Raw genomic sequence first — 22,787 nt, 5'->3', positions numbered from 1 at the left:
AAAGAGGTGGTGGTGATGGTGGAGGGCACTTAAGGGGAAGAGCACTGGGTGTTGTATGGAAAACAATTTGACAATAAAATATTATGGAGAAAAAAAATTAAAAAATAAAAGGTGGGTTTACTGAACACCTAGCAGGAGTGAACTCCAGGCAGATGTTGGGGGCTGCAGAGATGGCGCCTGTCCTCTGCGAAGTTCCAGGCTGGTGCCCAGGGTCCGGGACACAGACAGAGCCAGCCTTGCGGGCAGGTGATTGGGAGAAGACACGGGCACCAGGAAGGCAGGGCCGTGGTGTGGAGCTGACCTAGTGGCCCACATTCTGAAAGGCCTCTTGTGAGTCCCCAGCAAGCCTGCTGCTCGGCGTCAGCTCGTGGCCCTTTGGGGTCCTGGGGCCGGCCATCCCTTCACGGGGGAAGCACGTGCGGATGGGCAGGGAAACACCTTATGGTATCTGCCTGCTTCTGCCGCTGTCCTGCACAAAGTCAGCAACTTTACTTCTCCATTAACTCCCATGTTACTCTTCATTTAAATTTAAAAAAGAATTATGGTAAAACCTTCTGTTTCCATCTGTAACTACTGAAAGCTTATCCGGGACTTTCTTTGGGAGTGCTCAAACTGGAACGTTTTTCTGGATTAACCCTTGATCCTGACCTTTCAGTAGATTCAGTCTATCCTTTTCGTCCAGAGCCTGCAAACTGAATACTATAAATCTGATAAATGGACTCACCAGACTAACACATTCCAGACTAAACACGTTATTGTTACGCTAACATGTTAACTTTTTTTTTTTAATTTTCACCCTAGCTTAAATTTTATTTCTTAGGTTTCCCTAATTACTTTGCAAGTTACAAGAAATCATACTTGAAGGATTTTCTTGGTATCTTAATTGGCTTCTTTTGGGAATATAGTCATCTCTCTTCTTAGGAGCCATACTCACATCTCTAGGGGCGATGCTCACTAGCTAGGAAGATTTCTGTTAGATGTGAAGGAAAGAGTGTGAGCAAGTCCGGGAAGGGAGCCGGGGTGTGCAGCTCTTGGTGGAGGGGGGTTTAATGGCCCTCAATCAAAATTCAGTGGCAAGCTGTGGACTGTTTAACACATGAAAGAAGGGTAAGCCTGCTGCTCGAATACCAGTTTGACTCTATTATTTTCCTTTTTGTGTCAATTGTGTATCCTGCACTTTCTCACCGTGCGCCCCCCGCCAGTGGACGCTCTCGGTAAGTGTACCATCCTGACTCTCTGGTGGCTGGTCACGATGTGGTCCTCGCTGTGGGCTTTCCATGCTTGTTCAGACCTATGCTGTTTGCCTGGTTTTCCTGCCGGCTCGGATCAATCAGTTGTGCCTACTTAATTTTCCGTAACTAAGAAAATCCTGTGTGTGTGTGTGTGTGTGTGTGTGTGTGTGTGTGTGTGTTTAATCATTTTCTTTCTGCGGTGTTTGGCCCTTTCGCGGGTTAGCCCAACATCCTGATGGCCTTTGCATCACTGTTACTCAGTATTGGACTCATGGAAAGAAGAAATACAGAGTGATTTGCATGGGAAATAAACATATTTCTGCATACATACATATATACCTGAGTTATATATGTATGTGTGTATTTGTATCGCAAACAAAATATATAGAACTGAACTAAATAACCCCTCATAACAATTCCCACATCGTATTTGGTTGCATTATATCTTGTCTCCCCAGGACCATACAGTTCTTTTCAAAATGAATAACCTATTAAAAAAAATCAAAAGTATTTCTTATTTCAGCAGAGTGTGTGCTGTGTTTCATGTCAGAGTATCAGGCCTTCAAGTTCACTGATCAGAATGATTCTTCTTGCCTGAATGTTGAACCCTGTTCTCGGGGGGATTTGCTTCCGGAGTCTCGGGGCTGTCCCTGCGTCTTGGAAAGGTCTGTCTGTGAGGCGTCCGTGTGGTTTTATCCTTGCCTTGACGAGGCTTGAGTGTTCTCCGAGAACGTTGTTACCGAGCAGCTCCCGAGAGGTTTTTGAGCTGGAATCTGTCATTCACGACAGACCCAAAGGACAGGTCTCCCATGACCGGCGGGGCCAAGATGGTCCCCAGCTTTATAAATGATGCTCCTTTCCAGTCCTCAGTGTTGTGATTATGAAACAGTGTGAGCGTTTTTTCGTGTATGTTTGGAAGGAAGGTAAGGCAGCCACTTCTGTTTTTTTGCTTATGGTGATAGATTTGCATAGCATAAGAGTCGCCATCGGAAAGGCATCTGGTCCGTTCACAACGGCGTGCAGCTGTCACCACTGTCTTGTTCCAGAACACTTGTGCTAGCCTGGAAAGACACCCCCTGCCTTTTGGGCAGTTGCTCCCCATTCTCCCTGCCCCCAGCTCTGGACACCCGCCCGTCTGCTTCCTGTCTCTGGATTTACCTCTTCTGGACATTTCATATCAAAGCAACTGTCCAACATGTCCTTTTGAAGACAGAGTTTTACTAGAACTTTCGGTAAGAGTCTTGTCTGAGTCGGTCTGTGGCGTAAACTGCACGCTTTACTCGTTTGGAATGACGGACATTGGAGCCGGGGGTGGTGGGGAGGGAAATGGCACAGCCCTCTGGCTCTGTCACTTACGCGCAGTTCATCTCAGGAAAAATCACAGCCTCCGCTGGTTCTTTCTCAAGCAGGGTCCACAAGGCCAAGTCACAGTGATACGTCATCATAGCAGTGAACTTGCGCGTAAACGACAGAAGAAAGCGCTCTCTCTTGAAGCCCTCGTATATTGTTTTGTACAAGGTTCAAATCATTTTTGAACTTGACCATTTATATTTTAACGTGGGTTCGCGGTAACAAGTGTTCTGGTTTAACAAGAGAAAAAAATATTTACACAAAACCCTCCTTTGATCCAGTTAGAAGTATTTACCTTGAACGCCAGGTTCACGCATGAGTGTGGCCGGGGGGCCTCCTGAGGGAAGGATTTACAACTCAAAACGTATTCCGCAAGGAATACACCGCCCCCTCAAGGAGTTGAGACTCGAGTGGGAGTAAACCAGTGGTTTAATCTGCTGTGCCGAGTGTGAACAATGGGTCTAGCGATGGGCAAAGAAGAGGAAACCCCGTGAAGCTTGGGGTGGCGGGTCGATGGGAAGATGGGAAGGGGATTAGCCGGTACAGAACAGGGCAGGGGACTTCGGGGTGGAGGGGAAAGCACGTGCCCATGCATGGCTGTCAGCATTTAGACATGAGCACGGAACAATGGTCAAAGGTGACCATGTCATGGAGGACGCACCCTGGGAGCAGGTGTGTGCGCCGCCCTGAGTCAGCTCTCCGGGCGCACCCGGAGGACGCCAGCGATCCCGCCTGCTCAGCCTCAGCGGCCTGGCTACCCCGACCTGCCTCCGGACGCTTCTGTCACTGGGCCTCGTTTCTGCTCAGACCCCGAACTGGACTCAAATCTCCCCCATCAGCATCCCTCTCACCGGGAGCAGAGGTTTCGGCATCCCGTGGCCACATCAGGTTCGTGCGCATGTTCCCCCGCGGGCTGCTTCTGGACCCACAGGCCCCGCGGAAGCTGCTCACGGAAGGCCCCTGGGACCGCAGTCAGCGTGGGTCGTTGTCCCCGTCTCCGTGGTAAGAAGTCTCCCCCAGCCACCCCTGCCATTGGTTCTGGAAGAGGAACAGTTCTAGAAGCCCTCTCCCCCAGAGGGAATTCCCACCTAACAGTCTAAAGTCTGAGCTGTTAGTGGGTCACCTGGCTTTCTTGCCTGGCATGACAGGAGACCTCTCTACTCTGTTCCTGCCGCTGGGCAGGAGGGATACACGGCCACTCAGAAGCCGGTGTGGCTGGCACCAGGGGGACCCGCATGGCTGTCACCACAAGCGTCATGGATGGTGCCTCTGAAAGGCATCAGGAATCGTCCCCTTAGGAGCTCCTGGGCCCCTGGAGTCCGGATGCAGCTAGGAGCCCATGCTGCTTGCTTCTTGCTGTCCAGCTTCCAAGACCTGGCCCCGGAAGGGAGGTGGCAGGGCCTAGAAATCTCTGGATACCCCCTGCGGTCACCACCTCGCTGACACGTGCCTGCTGTCTGCAGAGCAGCAACCGACCTCACGCCCTTCCTAAATCCTGTCCCTCCTAAATGCTGCCGTTGGCGGTGCAGGGCTGCTCGTGGTCCAGACTGCTTCCCATCCCTGTGCTCACCCCCGTGCACATGGGAGAAGGGCGCTTTGGGCCCGAAGAGATGAGTATTCTCTGTGAAAGCTAAAGGCGGAAAAGTTCCTTCTGAAGTCAGGTGTCAGGTGTTGGCCTCAGCCTCCTGAGGTGGCTTGCCCGTGTGCGGCCTTGCAGTCTGTCTGGACACTTGCCCTCAGCTGTAACTCAGTGGGGAAGCTTGAGTCATGGCTGTTCCAGGCCTGGGGAAGGCAGTACAGGAGCACACGTTTAATTATGCAGCAAATAATCAAATGGGTACAAGCCCTACTTAATGGGAAAGCCTGTGTGGCACGGAAGAGCCTTGCACTAATGAGTCAGCGTGAGGGAGCCGTGGCCTGACGTGTGTCCTGGCTCCGGGAAGCCCCAGATAGAGCAATGGGCAGAGCAGGAGAGAAAGGGGCGCCTGGCGGGTGACGCAGCCAGCCCTGTAAGGCTACACCAGTGCCTGCGGGCTGGTGGGCAAAAGCATTGCCAAGGGACAGCTTTGGCGGAAGCAGGAGTGATGAAACTTTCCTTTTTACACCTTGTGCGGCGTTTGGAAGCTGTCCCTGCCTGGAATCATTTGAGACCTTGGAATTGAACCCTGGGAAACTCCTGCAAAGGGCTGTTGCATCTGGAGAAGAAAGCAGGTGGTCCTCGGAGGCTAGAGGCTTCACTGGCCATGTTTCACAACTGAGAATCATTAAAAGAAGCCACCCAGACACCCCCGGAAGCCCAGAGCCGCGAACCGCCATCCTTGACAGAGCCGGTGTCCAAGGAAAACCTCACCCCGACGAGGCTCACTGGGGGCGTTGTCTGTGACTCTGGCTGCGGATGGCTGACTGGAGGATCTGAAATTCTGGACAGTCCCTTGCGCAGTGAGGCTGTCATCGCATGTGGGGCACCTGGCCTCCCTGTGGCTGCCTTCAGGAGCCGAGGGACAGGTATTTACAGCGGCATGGAGGGGCTACAACAGAAGCCCAGTAAGAAGGCTGAGAATTTGAAGAACAGCTTGCTTGGAAATACTGATCGCTTGCACAATATGGTTTTCATCTACGTAGAGAACATCGAGTGGCTGGTATAGTGAATGGATGCGGTGGGGCGGTGGGGAGGGGGGGGGGATGGCAGGTCTGCCTCTAGAGCCGCAAGCCGTCCTCAGTTTTCACAGGCTAAGTGGTTCACGTCCGGTGTGGCAGCTCTCGTTCATAGCCATTCTCTGGTAAGGCTACGGATGAGCCCCTCTGGCCAGCCCGTTGAGATGGGTGAGTGCCTCTGCTTACCCCCGTGGCCAGCTGAGGAAGCAAAGGCAGCCTCTGCCTGCAGGCTGTGCCCGGGATGGCAGAGGCATTTATGTTCTCACATCGGTTTTCTGATGCCTACTACGCAACCCAGTTCTGACAGCTAACCACCCAGAGTTAGCATCGGTCCCAAAGGCTGAGGGCTCAGTGCCATAAGACTGCCCCCAGTTCAGTCACCAGCCACAAGTGGGGCTCGCCAGCTTCCCCACACTTCTGCCTGGCCAGCCTCACAGTCAGGATTTCCTCTGGACTCCTTTCATGTTTGATAATTCTGGAAAATGACTCCCAGAACTCAGGGAAGCTCTGTGCTTGGGATGCCGGCTTATTATGAAGGGTACGCACGAGCACCCAGGTGAAGAGACACACGGAGTGGTGGGGTCGGGGTCGGTGCAGAGCCGCCCTGCCCTCCCTGGGCATGCCTCCCTCCCGACACCTGTATAGTCCCCAGCCCAGGAAGCCTGCAGAAACCGGCTCTTCAAGTTTTTGCCCAAGCTTCATTGTGTAATCACAATTGATTAACATTGGTGATTATAGCCTCACCCTCTCTCCCCTCCCTGGAGGTCAGGGGTTGGGGTGAAAGGTTGGTTTTCCTTGTAAGCATCTCCCGCCCTGAACTTATCTGTCTAACCCCCTACCCCCGGGCATCAGCACGACAAAGACACTCCTGTCATTCTGGAAATTCCAAGGGGTTTTGGAAGTTCTGTGCCAGAAACTGGGGCAAAGACCAAACACGCATATGTATTTTGTCATGACACAACACTCTCACATCTTACCGACAACTACGACCTGGCAATACAAACAATGTAGTTCATTATGAAGGAAACGCTGGGGCGTTCAGTGGAGGTGGGGGCAGCGGGGGGGGGGGGGGGTACGTGGTGAAGGCTTCCAGGAGGAGGCAAATACTCCAGCTACTCCTAAAGTTTGAATGAGTTTTAGTAGGGAAAGGTGGGTGGGACAAGAGATGAGTATTCTTCCTGGGAAGAGGCACAAAAACACCAGTGGGGCTGGAAGCGGAAAGGTGGGTTTCGTTGACGTTTCATCCATTTATCATGGATGGTGTCGCTAGGGGTGCTGTCAGGGGTGGACGCTGGGGTCAGGCTCTCCCCGTGCCCAGGGAGGATGGAGGAACGTGCCAGACCTCGGGACCTTCCCTGGATGGGGCTGGCTCTGCCCTCGGGTAGAACTAGGCACAGGTGAGCAGGGCCTTTTACCATATTAAAGACTTGACTTTTAGGACTCTGAGGCCCTTGAAGGCTGGCTTCTAGAAAGTTCTGCCCTGAACATGTGCATTTGGATTAGATAGTGATGTAGCTGGATTCTCGTTCACAAGTGGCTGTTGTGGTCCAGGCAGGAGATGACAGTGACCAGGGCTCAGGGAAGCGGCCGCAGGGATGGAGAGAGACAGATGGATCAAGAGCATTTTAGGGGAAGTGTGAGAGGAGGAGGGGTTGAAGGGATGCAGATTTGAGGTTGATAAATGGGAGAGTGTTTGACCACAGAGGAGGAATCGTGGCAGAGATGGGAGGATTCTGAGACGCCGTGGGGGGAGAGCCGCACAGTGACACGGGCCGTTTCCTGGTTTCCTCTCCGCTGTCTGTGCTTTGACTAAGCAGCTGATGGCTTAGGGACCAGTGCGTCCTGGTCAGAACTCCCACCTTTAATGGAAGGATTCTGGGACCTTTTGCATTTCTGCACCTCAGAGAAGACATGAATTGAAAGCCCTGCCCAGTGTCCCCTGCCGAGGTGCCCGGTGCGGCCCGGAGGCTGGCTTCAGAGACCCCGATGGCACCAGACACGGACCGAGCCATCGCCACCCACGGGGCATTGTGCCGCGTGCTTCATGTGGATGGACTCATCTGGTCTCCAGCCTGGGAGCCGGGTCCGTGAGGCACCGCAGCTTGAAAGAATAACAGAAACCGAGTTTGTTTGAAAAGAATCTTCAGTCAAAAAGCCTCCCATCTTGATCGATTGAATCCATCTTTCTTTTGATATCTGGTTGTTTTCACTTTGGGGAAATCAGTCAGAAACTGCCACAGGCTGCAGGGTGGAAGATTTATAGCCACCTTCGGATGGGGAAATGGAATTCTTATTTCATGTATCATCTCCAGCCTCCTCTTGCACACCCGTTTCTGTATTTGTGCCCCACATTTCAGTATTTCTGTCCCATATTTCATTGACTCTAGAATGAATGCCATGAAATACACACCGTCATTTCCTGGACCGTGGTGAGAGGGGAAAAGATGGTGCCGACCGATCCCTGGGGCACCATTGGTTGGATGCGTCCTGGTTTGTGAGCTATAAAAACGTGAAAAAGTAGATGTTTCCAAACGAAGTACACATGTGTGTGTGTGAGTGTATGTGCGTCAGGGGCAGATGGAAGTCCTTGTGTGGGATCCTGCTGGTTTCCCTGTACTCATGTCTCAAGAAAAAGAGATGACCTTGGGTATTTTCCCCCACAGCGGTCTTGACCCAGCATGTCCAGCATTGGTTCTTCCCAGCTGACAAGCCCTTTGCCTGAGAACATGTCTGTGTCCGGCACAGCCCCGGGGCTCAGGCGTAGGCTGCAGTGTGTGACCAGAAGGCTGGGAGGTTCCAGATAATGCAAATCGCAGTGGACTGCGTGTTTGCTTTGTGCTGACAAGGACATAGAACGTTTGGTCCTGGCAGCTCGTTCCCAGGTTTGTTTGCCGTGAGCTGAAGTACCGAGAACACAGCCCCTGACCAGGAGAGACCCCCGGGTGGAGTCTGGCCAGGCCCATCCCTGGCTCACAAGCCATGTGGCCTCCCTTGGTCTCAGTTTTCCCTCCTCTCAAGAGGGGGTATTAATTCCTGCCTTGAACATTTACATAAAGCTTAAGAAAAATAAAATGTAAATGTTTGTTAGAAATAACGTCTTCATATTCCAGACCGCTTTGTAAGCTCTCCCTACTTAATATAAAAAATGAAGTCCTTTCTCCTTTAGGGATGCTGCTTTGGCCCCTGACACTGTGCCCATTGATGGAGCTTTGTCCCCGCAGTGTTTTCTGTAATGAGACTAATCCTCTGATGTCTGGGGCAGTCCAGGGCTCCCGGCTCGGCATGAATACAGCCAAGACCTGGGAACGGGCAGTGAGAAGACAATTCTCACGACTGGGGGGACTTAGGTTTTAGAGAAAAGGTCACCAGCAACTCTTCACTCAGGAATTTTGTCTGGAAAGCTCCCTGAAGGCATCCCCCTCCCTTCTTGTGGCTGCCTGGCTGTCCCAGGTCCGGTTCAGCCCGTTGAGTCTCCGTTAAGCAGACTCGGGCTGAGTTACCCTCTCGGTGTCTCATTCGCACGTGCGTGGGCACCTGTCGCGCAGGCACATGTGCTCGGTGAGAAGGTACAGCACGGAGCAGAAATGTCCCGTGGGGTTCCCGATCAGTAGGGCAGACTGACCTTAGTCAAAGAACTCAGGAACTAAGGGTGAAACCTGTACTGGGAGGAGTGTCCTGTGAGATCCAGGCAGGGCACTTCGGAGAGCATGGAAGGAAACCCCAATCTAACGAGAGTTCCAGAAGGGATTTCCTGAAGGACAGAGGGTTGCCGGATGAACAGGTGCTCGGCGGGTGTGGAGGAGGAGGAGAGCGTGTGTGAGGACTGGACGGCGCTGGACCCCGGCCTCCGGAGAAGAGGCTCTGGAGGAGGGCCTGAGCCGTGGAGGCAGGAGGGGCTGTGGCCTGAGAAGAATCCTAGAGGCGGGGGGGCTGACCCACGCATGCCGGCGGGCGATGCTGGTGACATTGGACTTCTCCTGAAAGCACTGGGAGGTATTGAGAAGAAGTGGCACTTTGCCTTGTGCAGGAGTCTGGCACTGCTCTGGGCCAGCATATGAGGTGACAATGGGGGATGTTGCAGCTGTCCAGGCGAGAGATCGAGGTGACCCAGGTGGCCATCGCAGAGGTGAAACCAGAGGATGGAGGCCAGTCCAGTGGGGGCTCGGGCTGTGTGGGAGCAGCCCAATGGGTGGGCTTTTGTGCTGGGTCAGTACTTCTGCAACCCTGAACTGAATCTTCAGCCTAGGGCATCCAACTGGGACGTGGAATAATGTCTCCCACAGTGTTTTTTTTTATAAACATAATTATATATTGGTGAATTTAAGAAATAAACATTGTGTTTTTAGGTTATGATATATCCTGAATGGAAATGTATACACCGTGCCTGTAATTATAGCAGTCTTTACAGATTATACTTATTTTAGAATACTACAATTTACAAGTCCTTTAATTACAATATAATACATATTTAAGATAACTTTGCTATAATTATAGAATAATTTAAATTTATATTTACCAGATTAGATGATACTTGGTCCCCGTCACTTTGCATTCCTACGTGGGTATGTTTTCTAAAGTCAGTATGATTAATTACAGATAGAAACATGCCTTATACCTTGTGAAAGGAAGGGAAGATACACATTTTCCTAATTTCTTATAATTATAGGCTGATAGGAAAAGACATTGCTACCATAATCGAAGCACATCCAAGTGGGTTTAGTCAGGCATTGCGGGGTTTAATCTGTCTTCCTGACTCTCCCCTTCACCCTCCACAGAAGTTGAGAACATTCTGAGCCTGAGCAGAAATCAAGAGTCGGATGCTTAACCGACTGAGCCACCCAGGTGCTCCCCAGTTCTCACAGGGCTGCTGGCACCCTGGCCTTCCCTCCTAGAGCTTGTGTCGCAGACGGTGTATGTCCTTAGTGGGGCACACTTGTCCCCTCCCTAGACGGTCCCCGGCTCTCACAGGTTTCCCATCCACTGCAAACTCGAGAAACCCATGGTCTGGGGCCAGGTTCACATTGTGGGGATGGCGCCCCGCATCCTTGGGGAGGCAGCTGGGGAACCTGGAGGAAATGCTATGGTTATCCTGAGGGTAGACAGTGATGAAACGGAGGGAGGGTGAGGGGCCACCTTGGACAAACGCCAAAACTTCTTAGACTCAAACTCTCCCCTAATGGAACCGTTGGATAAAATCCCTGCACGGGATTCAGCGCTGCCTGCCGTAGCCACCCCGAACCGGTGCCGGCCTGACTCTCGAGGGTTCTGCAGGCAGCGTGTGCTTCGCTGGCCTCCCAAGGCCGTTTCAGGGGCGACCTTTGACGAGGCAGGACTTTCCCTGTGTGCCAACTTGCCAACTTAGTGTAGTCCCTGCCCAGGAAGTGACGTTTCCTTCATAAAACCCAGAGACCTTTTCTGTTGGGATGTTCTTGAAGCCTGTGTCAACCTCTTGCTCCATGTTAAGCTTTCTCATCTGCTTCTGAGAGAAAATCTGGAACATGTTCCTACTTTCAAGGCAATGTCCCCTGACCGTTTCCTTTTCCAAGCCAAATAACACACTGCATTTAATGTTCTCTACATCATTTAACATTTTTTTAAGTTGACTTATTTGGGGAGAGAGAGCACACACGCACCTGAGTGGGAGAGGGGCAGAGAGAGAAGGAGAGAGAAATTCCAAGCAGGTTCTGCAGTGTCAGCTCAGAGCCCTGCTCGGGGCTTAAATTTATGGACTGTGAGATCATGACCTGAGCCAAGATCAAGAGTTGGACACTTAACCGATTGAGCCACCCAGGCGCCCCTGTTTTCTGCACCATTTTAGAGAGAGCTAAATGGTGACTGCTCAGGCTTCTTGCTGATTCCTTCATGTGGTTTGAGGAGGTGGGACGGAGGAGAATGAGTCCAGCATGAGAGGGGTGAGGCCGTGTGGTCTCTGTCCTGACTCTCCACCTTTCCCTGAATGGCACTGGACAAGTCTCTCACCTTCTTTAGGCTTCAGCCCCTACCAAAGCAGAAGCAGGTTGGGTAGCCCTGAAGGCCCCTTCCATCCCTAACATTCTGTTTTTAAAACGATCATATATTTATTGAGCACCTGCTGTATACACACATTGCATTGTACCAGGGGCTGGGCTCAGAGAGTTCCAGTCCCTGCTCTGAAGGAGTTTAGAATATGTTCCCTGCTTCAGGTGATAGGTGCAGCCCCTCGCACAGTGAACTTTTTCTCTAAATCCTAAATATTCCTGGTCTGCGGGCCACCACACAGTATGGGTTACAACAATCCCATTTTCCGTTATAGCAAGAACAGGTAGAGACAATGTATGAACGAGTGGGCATCTCTGTGTTCTAATAAAGCTTTATTTATGGACATAGTTTGCTATTTTATAAAGTTTTAGTTGGAAAGGTTAACGCTCTGTCTTAAACTCTAGAAAGGGTTGTGTCATTCTAAGTGGGGCCTGTGGACATGGCCAACGATTACCCTGCGTGGGTCAGGCTCGGCACGGACTCTCCCTTTAGACTTCCACCAGCAGAGACCTGACTGGAGGCCGTTTTGTTACTGGGCTTGTTTTATAAGCAGAACATTCAGGACTCTCCACCAGGGGGTTAAGCTGAATGCCACGGATTCCCAGGTGTCCCCCCACCGCCTTGGCCCCGAGAGTTGATGCGTGCCATCTTTGTCTTCAGGGACAGAAACTTCTGTCCTAACAGAGGCTCTTTGAGGTTGACCCAACAAAGCCAGCTCGTGCCCATTTTTGGAAACATCCACAGGCCCTCACCTTGCTCGTCCCTTGGCCTCTTCAGAATGTTCTACAAAGAAAGAATACTGTCCAGCTGCCACATCCTGGGGTTTTGTTGGCAAAAGTCTCTGTGGGGGTTACACAAGGCAAGAAGGCAAGTCAGGAGGAGTCACCCTAGGAAATCTTCCTTGTCACGAGGAGAAATGTGCCCTTTGGGCACTGGAAATTGGAAATGGCTGGTACCTTCAGTCCTTTCTGAGTATAACTGAATAATTGTTTTAAGTCCTGGCAACTTGTGGTTTCTGCTACACAAGGACTCGGGAGGAAGGGCATTTGTTCCAGAAGCTGGTGTTTCAGCAAGCCGTGCTTGGGGCTCTGTTCTGTTCACAGGGAGAGGTGATATCCAGCCTCAGTTGGACAGCGCTCTCCAGGATGTCAACGACAAGTATCTCTTGCTGGAAGAGACTGAAAAGCAGGCAGTCCGAAGAGCCTTGATTGAAGAACGTGGCCGATTCTGCACCTTCATCTCCATGCTGCGGCCTGTGATTGTAAGTCAGTGGAAAGCTCTGGAAGGCTGACACTGCCAGTGTGGGAGAGACTTTCCTTCATCAATCCATCCATCACTGAGTCCTCAGGCATCTGCTGCACGTCAGGGGTCATGATGGTGGAATCGCTTCTGTAGGGCAGTGATTGTCCGTGAGTTGCCGATGGCCACGTGGCCCACTCCGGGCATACAGTCAGCACGAGTTGTTTACTTACCCTTTCTCCCCCCAAGTCCAGAAGCACTTGCAGAGTAGCCTATAAGGTGTGGTCCCCTGGCCCTCAGTATCACCTGGGAACTGGTTTCAGAAATGCAGCTTCTTGAGCCCAACCCACACCCTACTGAATCCAAACCCCACTGAATCCAAGCCTCTAGGGGTGAGGACCCAGTCATCTGTGTGGCTTTTTTTTTTTCTAAAATTTTTTAGTTAGTTAGTTAATTAATTTATTTATTTACTTTATTTATTTTGAGAGAGAGAATGAGAGAGCAAGCAAGGGAGGGGCAGAGAGAGAGAGAATCTCCAACGTGGGGCTTGAACTCCCAAACTGTGAGATCATCACTTGAGCTGAAGTCAAGAGTTGGGCACTTAAGTGACTGAGCCACCCAGGTGCCCCAGTCATTTGTGTTTTAAACAAGCTTTTCAGGTGATCTTGAGACCCAGTGGCCGGTTCAACACCAGTGAGTGAGCGTGTGCTTAATATGGGAGGAGCCTCAACAAATCAGTTGATACTTATTATTTTTTGAGAGAGAGAGATAGAGATAGCAAGAGCAAGTGAGAGCGCACCTGAGTTGGGATGGGGGAGAAGGAGAGGAAGAGAGAATCTGTGCCCAGCACAGAGCCCAACCCAGGGCTTGATCCCATGACCCTGGGCTGCAATCAAAAGTCACATGCTTAACCAACTGAGCCACCCAGGCCTCTGTAGACTTTTTTTTTTTTAAGTTTATTTATTTTCATAGAGTGACAGAGACAGAGAGGAAGGGGCAGAGAGGGAATGAGAGAGAGAATCCCAAGTAGACTCCAAACCGCCAGCACAGAGCCCTATGTGGGGCTCAAACCCACAAACCATGAGATCATGACCTGAGCCAGTCAGATGTTTAACCTACTGAGCCCCCCAGGAAACCCCCTAGACTTATTTTTTAAGTAAATCATTTGCATACCATAATGGCGAACTTTTGCTGTAGTCAGTCCTTCCTGAAGCTGGTAAGATGACCACAGCTCTAGCCAAATGCCCAAACAGGACTTGTTCCTCTGAGTACAGAGCTTCTCACGGCTCCCTCTTGCCTAGGCCTGCAGTCCCAGCTTGACGCTTTGGAGAAGGGAGTGATTTTCTTCCGTAGTCCCCTGTCCCCATGTCATTTGCTGTGACTTGCTATTAAGTTGGTGGGAAAAAATGGAAAGAAGGGGAAGGGGACCGCTAGCCCTACTGCACACGCATGTGCTGTCACAAAGAGCTGTGATCACGTCTGGACCAAAATTGTTCCGAATTGTGTCAGCTGTTGAAGCTGAGTGAGCTCAGAGGGCCTCAGCCTGTGGAGGGGGGCGCCACGAGAAGATGCAGGCGGGCCATCCGGGCAGATGTGCCAACCCCCCCCAGCCCCCACGAGGAGGGCCACATGTCCTCTTTGACTTGCTCACCGCTGTCTAGGGGGCACAGGTCACGCCATAATTATGGCAGCTTCCTTTTTCCCTTTCTGTTTCCCAGAAGAAAGGGCTGGTAGTGCCTTTAGCAAAGATGTACCAGTCTCGAGGTGGCTTTTCTGGAAAGTTGAAAGGGTTAGACAGTAACCCTAATACAAATAGTTGGGCCAAGACCATGATGACATGTTGTGTGTTTCTTTCCTTCAGGAAGAAGAAATCTCAATGCTAGGGGAAATAACTCACCTTCAGACCATCTCAGAAGATCTGAAGAGCCTGACCATGGACCCTCACAAGCTGCCCTCGTCAAGTGAACAGGTAGGAGTTGTGGGGTCCGCACTCGGGAGAGCCAACCAAAGACATAACGGTTCCAGGTCTTGAGGGTTCCTGGAGGCATTATCTCATTTAAAATCCTATCCGTGTTTCGCGTTGTGATCTGTAGTAATCATCATTGCTAGCCATTATAGAGCACCTGCTGTGTGCCATGTACTGTTCTAAGCTCTGCACATAGACTTCCTCAGCTAATCTGCATGATTATTCCCATTTTATAGAGCAGGACACGGAGGCACTGAGAGATAAAGTCCCTTAACCAGGTTCATCTAGCCAGTTAGTGGTAGAACTGGGATTTGAACCAAGCAGCCGAGAGCCCAGGCCTGGCCTTCACCACTGTGTCCATCTGTCCTCTAGAAATAAACTCTCAGGGGAACATGGTAGTGATGTGTCTTGGTCATCGTGAACCATGTTCACTGAATTTCTCCCTTCTAATTAACGAATGCATGAGGATCTGTCTTACGGAAGAGATGACAGCTTTCATCCTTCTTCATTGGGTTCATAACATGAACCTTATATCAAGTGGAAAGAACTGTATTTGGGGAAGCAGCTGATGAATCACATGCTGGCTTTTGCCCTTTGTATAAAATTCTCATTGCCGCCCTGGAGAACCAACCCAGAAGACAAATACAGAGTTTACATTTTCCGTTCTATGAAATTGCCTTCGTGAAACCAGAGCAGGCTCGTGTTTGCCCCGTAAAGAGATATTTGTTGAGAATCTACTGTGTGAATGAATGAAAGGTAGACCTCACAGTCAAGTCGTGATTTGTCAAGCAGGGGAGCCAGATGTAGAGGTAGCTGCAGAAGAATTGGCTTGCTCTTGACTCTGTCAGGCCTTAAAATATCAAGTCCAGAAGTGACCCACTGAGTATCCGGTGGCTGAAATACAAGATCAACAAGTCCTGACACCGTACTGAATTTGTGGTGCTATAAGGCAAAACTCCTATAAATTGTAGCTTTGAGTATCCGGGACTCCTGTAAATTGTCAATCTGTAACTGTAAATCTCTTTCTCTCCCCTTTCCCCCGCTGTCTCTCTAGACTGACATTTCATGGTCTCCTCCCCACTTCCAATTCTTTATATTTTAACGTGTCTCAGAAAAAGGATTATGACATTGACAGATTGGTACTGTTGTTCTTTAACTGAAGAAGGGACATTAACAACATTTTTTACGTTAACCTTCACCCCTTGATGATGACAGAATTTTGATGTTACGGATTAAAGATTCTCTGGAGGATGTTTCCCTTCCCAGCACCTCACCTACCCGCTTGGCTCTGTCTCCGTAGGTGATTCTGGACTTGAAAGGCTCTGATTATAGCTGGTCGTACCAGACGCCACCCTCCTCTCCTAGCACCACCATGTCCCGCAAGTCTAGCGTCTGCAGGTAAGTAGCTGGGCTCTGCCCCTGCTCACCCTCAGCGGGATTGTTTGGAAAGTTCTGCCGTTCGCAAAATTGTTCGCTAGCTGTGTTCTGTTAGACTGTTCTTGGCCTGCCGAGTGTGAAGTGTATTCCCTTCTTGAAGGACGGAAGCTCTGTCTTGTGTCACTAACCCTTCTTGGTATAGGTGACCTACTGATCATCTTCTTTGACTTTTCAAAGACAAGTGGATTTCCACTTCTTGCGAATTTAGCAGTGAGAGGAAAGTGCAGGGTGGACCTGCCAGGTCTGTGTATGGTTATGTCCCCGAACACACACACACACACACACACACACAGGTGTGTGTGATTTCACAGTTGAGCCTGCATAGTAAACACGGAGCAGTAATTCCAGACTTTAAGATGCTACATCATGAAAATGTTGGTTGGTTCCCTGTCATCTGTTCTGGGCCGTGTGTGTGTGTGCACACGCGTGCGTGTTTGACAAATCTGTTGGGGTTTCATTTTGGTAACAAAGAGAACTATCCTGCTAATAGAACACAAAGTTGCACGCATTCTCTTTTCTTTCTTCTAGTTTTCACTTCAGTCAGAAGTCCTGCGGCACTGCCAGGCCATGCGCCTGCTGGAACGCAGCTGCCGTGGGCTTCAGTGTCTGTCCCCAAATGCCCTCTTCCGGCTGATTGGCGGGGCGGGGGTTGGGGGTGGGGGAAGCAAAAATTACGGTGATTATCCCCAGCGGCAGCGATCTCCTCTGGCATACTCCCCTAGATCTGTCGGAACGTTCCTTGTCAAGTAATTCTAGCCCAGAACAGTCACTGCCTCATTAGCTGTCAGGGGCTGTGAAATTTGACAAGACCCTCTTGCCGGGAACAGAAACCACACTTCCTGATCCCGGGCTGGTTGTTCATGCCAGCCCTTCCGATGCTTCCCTCTGTCCGTTCTGCTCGCTTGGACCGTGGGGCTTTGTTCGGTTTTCTGGGTTTTGTAATCGGAGTTACTAGAGTGCATACTTGTAGAACTGGAGACGGAATGCAGACAGAGAACACCCAGAGGGGTAGTGAGGCTTCTCGGCCTCCTGTTTACTGCTCACCTCGGAAGCAAACAGCTCGGCCTCGTCTGCCCGTCGCTGTTGAAAGCTGCCTGCTTCTTGCTGGGTGTGCTGTTAACACCTGGCCCGCAGACACCCTCACAGAGAAATTCCCGTGATCAGGGGAAAGCCATTCATTAAAGCAGTGACCATGGTACTAGGCGGGAAAACACGCCGACGTGAAAGCACCGAGTTGATTTGCCGATGTTCATTACGGCGGTCTTGAACCAGGCTACTGGAGGATGAAATCTCCTTGAGGGGCCCCTTGGCACCGGTCGTCTGGGTTGACCTTGGTTTCCTGGACCCAGACGGTGCATGTAAGGGAGAGCTCTGAATATACTAACGAGATGACGCCGAAGCCCTGGTGGCTCTCGCTCCAGGGTCAGGGGACCTGCAAGCCGAGGAGCAGATAAGATCAGCCCCGCCTCTCTTCAGGCCACAGAGGTTAGGTCTCTAGCTCTGGTGGTTGCTGACGTGCTGAAGTAATTGGGTAGCACTTGACCCTTTAGAATCCTGGGCCTCCGTGCTAGGGACACCTCACTGTGCCATCAGAGAAGTGAGCCTCGGCAGACCTGCGTTGTCACAGCTCCCACTTTTCTCCCCGCTTGCTTGCTCACATGAAAGAAACCTCTTGTTTACTAGCCTAATGATTCGGTGTTTTGGAAACATGTTTTCCCCTTTGCCCAGCTTCTCTGTGGCTCCCGGCTGATTACGTTATGTTCTGCCCCCTTCCCTGTCCGTCGTTTCTGTTCTCTCCTCCCCCGTCCCTGCCCCCTAACCCCGCACGCCTGCCTCCCCTCCGCCCCCACAGCAGCCTGAACAGCGTCAACAGCAGTGACTCGCGCTCCAGCGGCTCCCACACGCACTCCCCCAGCTCCCACTACCGCTACCGCGGCTCCAGCCTGGCCCAGCAGGCGCCCGTCCGCCTGTCCAGCGTGTCCTCCCACGACTCAGGATTCATTTCGCAGGACGCCTTCCAGTCCAAGTCGCCGTCCCCCATGCCGCCAGAGGCCCCCAACCAGGTAAGGGGGCCCTGGGCTCCGGAGGCGGCGGTGATGGCTTGTGCCCAGACCACCACCACTGGCTGGCTCCAAAGAAAGATGTTGGCTCAGGCAGACACGAGAAACCTCTCATCTTTAAATGTGTCCTTTCCCCAAAGGGTGAGAACTGTAAGTTGGGTTTAAAGCCTGTCTCCGGGGTGGTGATGGTCAAGTCACCACAGTGGTCTGGGGAGTCCCCTCAGGTAAGTAGGCGGATTCAGAGAAGGCTGGCCGCCGTCCGGCATCCCTGTAAGTGTCCGGCCTCGCACGATGCTTAATCAGCGGACAGGTGTGCAACGGTGGCACCTTCTCCACTGCTGCGTCTGCTTCTCTCTGAATGGCGGAGATTCTGCCCTCGAACGGTGAAGCCTCTGGCTGCTCTCCGGTTCCTTTTAGCAGTTGGTGTGAGGACGAGAACCAATCCTTAGAGCCCTTGCAGATAATTCCGTTGGCGTTCTGCTCCTGAGAGAAGGGAAGGCGTGGAATCTTCCAGCCACAGTTGGGTCTGGCACCACCGGACCAGACCGGGCCCAGTGGGTCCAGCTGGAGCAGGAAACAGGAGCTGGACGGGGCGTTGTGACGCCCTTCCCGTGCGGCCCTCTCCGCCCTCCTTCCCTGAGTGCCAGGGCTCTGGCTTCCTACTTAGTAATCAGCGGCACAACAGCAGATGCAGGGACTCGCCACCATCCAGGGTGCCCCACAGTGCCATCTGCTGGGGGCACGTGGCTCCGTGCCCGCTGTACGCGCTGAGGCGACCCAGCCTTTGGCTCAAGATCCTTTGGACTCAGAAGGTCACGTGCTTATCTTGTATCCAGGTACCCAGTTTGCTTGCCGGTCACTGACTGCTGTGTCCCCGGCACCACCCCAAGACGTCCTGTGTCTGCTCTCTGTGTAGTCCCCCGACAGCCACGTGCAGTATTGTCGTCCCTGTTTTGTTGTGGAAACGGAGGCTCAGAGATGTGATGTGCCCAAGCTGCACAGTGATGTGACCTGCAGGTTGGGGGGCTGGACCCAGGGTCTCTGGCAACCAATCCAGAGCCCTTTCTGTTCCATCTCAGCCACGAGGCATCCCTGGGAGTGTTTGGGGGAAGGCTTCATGTAGAGGAAGCAGCGGAAGTGTTCTGGGAATTTAAGCCCGAAGGTTCCTTGCCCGATGTGGCTGACGCTGGTGAACCCACAGGCGCTCAGCCCCATGGTCCCGCTGGCGTGTTTCAGCTGTCCCAGGAGACTGTGGCCTCTCTGCCTTCCTGAAATAGAGACTCCACTTCAGACAGAGACATTCTGGGCCCAGAGCCATGACTTTTGAGTTCTAACGTGCTTGTCCTAGCTGGGGCGCTTTGGCTTGGTCTGAAAGGTGTGTCACCTGCCTGTCCCCCACCCTGTGGCGGAACTAAACCACACCTGTGGGTCTTGAAAGCAGGGTGTGAATGGTTGGAAGGAAAACGGGAATTTGCAATTCTTCCAAGGCTTTTCTAACACGCAGCCTAATTCTGTGTGTGTTTTTAATCAACTGACACATTAACAGAGTGCTGACGCTCCTTGCTAAAAAAAGAGAGGCCCCGTGCTGTCCTGTCAAAGACTGTGTGTGTGGATCAAGCTGACCCGAGTGTCTCTGCCGCCAGGAATGATGAGGGGAGCGGAAGTCAGCATGTGGCGGTTTACTTAAATCTGAAAGCCGGTGCCCAAGCTCCTTGGCCAGCAACTCTAGGGTGCTCTCGGGCAGTTATAATAAGCTCCAGATGCTGCAAAATTTAATAGACAATTCTATTTTTGCCAGAAATAAAAAGGCATTACAGCTGCTGCTGATTGTAAGGTAGAGGGAAAGTGTAAGGAGATTGTACACAACGCACAGGCCAGCGAAGCCAGGCTCCCGAAGCAATGTTACCTCTGCTTAGGCGGAGGGGAAGGGTGCACATCTGTCCGGGGCAGGAGCCCTTCATGTCTCCACTCGGTCACGTGGGTCTCGGTCAATGCCAAGTGATGGACTATGTTAAGAATTCTCCCACTTTCCTCCACTGGGCCCTTTTCAAATGTTACCTTAGTCCACTTGTGCCCAGGAGTGGGGCCATGTCTGCTGTGAGGGTCTTGTCCAAGAGCCTTTCATTCCGTTAAGGCAAGAGGTTCTTTAGGAAAAATGAACAGAAGCCAAAAGAAATAGGAACCTGCAGTCCTGGAGTGGTTTACTGGTTCTTCTTTTCAAGTTGAACATACTTGAATTAGAGGGACCAAAATAAACAGCCCTAGTAAATTATAGTGATAAGTGGCCTCTCTGTACACTGATCAAGCAGTGTGTACATAGACGGACATAAAATTGCGTGTTCTCATCCTCTATTAGATATTAGTGATCCCTATTCCAAAAATGAAAGAAATTGGAGATTTAGATTAAGGCTGAGGTTCTTCCACTGAGAAGTGACGGGAACGTAACTTAAATCCAAACCCTCAAACTTCGGCTCCTGAACCACCAACCACACACAGAGTTTGAGGAGCCACAAGGGCGTCCAGTGGGTGGCCCGTCCTTGCTGTGGTTCTGCAGGGCCCAGCGCAGTAGAGGGTCTTCTCGGAGCCTTGCTGCTTGCAGGGTGGAGAGCTGTAGCTCTGTCCCTTTGCCGGAACCCTTCTTCCTTCGGCCATGAAGGAGGTGGACAGAGACACGAATCTGGCCTCCTTGGCAGTGAACACAGGAACACACAGATCCCAGTAGGGTTGGGCTTATTTAAACAAAAGGATGAGCCAGAGATTGGACTTAGCAGTGAACAGACCTTAAATATCTGGGTGTGCCCAAAGCACTATCTCAGGGGACCCAGTTCATATTGGAAGAGATGGTCTCCATCACTCATCCATTCAGTAGCTTTGAGCACCTGTCACGGGACTAGAAAGTTGAGATGTAATAGTGAACTCACGGGCACGGTCCCAGCCTGAGCTAAATGTCAGGAGACTGAGCTGGGGGCACATGCCCCAGGTGATGCTGGGAGACTGGCAGGATTGGAGGTGTAATAAAGATCGGCACAAGGAGATGCTGACCCGAGTCAGACCTCCTTTATGGAATGCCCCAGATCTCTCCAGATGCTCCGTCCCTCTCTAGGGAGGACACTGGAAACATTGTACGCACCTCAGGGCCTCACTGACCCAAACCTCAAAATCATTTCCCAGGCAGAGAAACCTAAAAACCTATCCTGTGAAGATGCAGCCACATAGCTGGAAACCACCCTTCACGGGTGCGGAGGCTGCATGTGACCCGGGGAGAGGCTGGGGACTGGAGAGGCGTGGAGCAGAAGCCCAAGCTGGGTGGTGGTGGTGGAGGGGGTCAGTCTTCAGGCACTCAGTACGCCTGTGCCCGAGAGACAGCAAAGGCAGGCCTCCCCCGGAACCTCAGCTTGTGGCCTGAGAAGAAATGTCCAAAGGAACCCGGGGAGTCGCAGCGACAGGCACACCCTAGACACACACACCCAAGGGTCCTGGGGGCCGACCATCTAGCAGGCCGGACCTTGCTGCGGCTCATGCTGCCTTTTGAGGGCTTGGAAGCCTCTGTGTGGGTGGAGCTTTGGCAAAGGGGAAAAATAACCCTAACCCTCTGCTTCTCTCATCCTTCCCTCTTCTGTTTATATGTCTGTCTGTCTCTCTTTCTCTCTGTGCGTGCACTTTCCCGCCCCATCTTCTCGTTCTGATTTCCTGTTACTCTTGGTGGCACGCGGCCCCTCCCTGCTGCAGAACTCGTCCAGCTCGGCCTCCTCGGAAGCCTCCGAAACCTGCCAGTCCGTGAGCGAGTGCAGCTCGCCCACCTCGGTCAGCTCAGGCTCCACCATGGGCGCCTGGGCGTCCACAGAGAAGGTGACCGGCTGGGCCCCGGCCCCCGCAGCCACCCCCTACGGCCCCCTCCCTTGCCCACCATCACTGTCACCGCCAAGAACCTGAAACTCAAAATCTATAATGCAGCCCCTTGTGGGGACACAGAGAGAGAGAGACAAGGCTGAGGGCTTTTTCTTGACAGGGTGCCTGGCTCTTGGGCAGTGACCTTGCAGTGTCCTGAGGGAGAGGAAGGGGTATGGGGAGCTCAGAGGTGGAAGGCTCCTTCTCAGAAGTGTCGTGTGCTCATCCGTCCCCCCTCCCCCTCCCAAGCACCCCACCCACCATGGCCGTGTCGCTGCACCGTCGGACCGGGACATCTCACTGCATCAGAGGCTGTGCGCTTTTCTGCCTTTTAGTTCGCCATCTCCCCCTTCACCCCAATTTGGAATCTGCTCCTGAACAGTGTGATGATTTCGGAAACCCGGAATGAACAGTTTTCAGTTGACGCTTGAGAATCTTTTCAATTTGCATAATGAGATGAACAAATCACTCACTGTGAAATTATGCTCCATTGGTTATAAATCATCCGACCATTGAGAACGCCAAAAAATTAAGGACACCATTCAATTTCTACACTATTCTAAAATGGAGATAAATGATTGCCTTGACCCAACACTTGTATGGCGTCCCCCGTGTGCTCTTTGCCCCGTGGCCCCTTCTCTGACACCCGCGGTCATCCAGGAGCAGCAGAGCACGCCGCTTGTTTCATTTATAAGTACTCGGGTCTCCCTCCTCCCTTGAATGTCAATGCCATCTTGTACCTCCACACTCATCCTGTTATATTAATTTTATTTTCCTTTCCCCCCCCCTGTTTTGTTTGTTTCCAGTTGTCTAACGGGTTTTCTCACTGTAGTTTGCCAAGTGAGTCCCATGTGGGGCCCGTGGGGGCAAGCCTTTCCCCTCATTGCCTGCCTGCCTCCCGCCTGCTCCCTCGGGTCACCTCTGTCCACCTTCCAGACTACG

General features: G+C 51.9%; 1 protein-coding gene across 4 annotated transcripts in view; it reads left to right on the top strand.

The window, feature by feature from the left end:
* MTSS1 (MTSS I-BAR domain containing 1) overlaps positions 1-22,787 on the top strand; it is a 158,649-nt gene that overhangs the window by 131,696 nt on the left and 4,166 nt on the right. For 2 of the 4 annotated variants that reach the window (XM_029923731.1, XM_029923729.1), the window contains exons 7-12: positions 1,203-1,214; positions 12,359-12,516; positions 14,356-14,463; positions 15,761-15,858; positions 17,750-17,960; positions 21,687-21,806. In XM_029923731.1, the coding sequence (XP_029779591.1) occupies positions 1,203-1,214; positions 12,359-12,516; positions 14,356-14,463; positions 15,761-15,858; positions 17,750-17,960; positions 21,687-21,806 (707 nt within the window). Of the gene's footprint in view, positions 1-1,202; positions 1,215-12,358; positions 12,517-14,355; positions 14,464-15,760; positions 15,859-17,749; positions 17,961-21,686; positions 21,807-22,651 lie in introns of all 4 variants that reach the window. The other 2 variants (XM_029923732.1, XM_029923730.1) reach the window with 2 other exon arrangements.

The sequence above is a fragment of the Suricata suricatta genome, chromosome 15 (assembly GCF_006229205.1).
Source record: "Suricata suricatta isolate VVHF042 chromosome 15, meerkat_22Aug2017_6uvM2_HiC, whole genome shotgun sequence".
Taxonomy (NCBI): domain Eukaryota; kingdom Metazoa; phylum Chordata; class Mammalia; order Carnivora; family Herpestidae; genus Suricata; species Suricata suricatta.
Note: the sequence above shows the minus strand (reverse complement) of the source record. Positions and strands in the feature narration are given on the sequence as shown.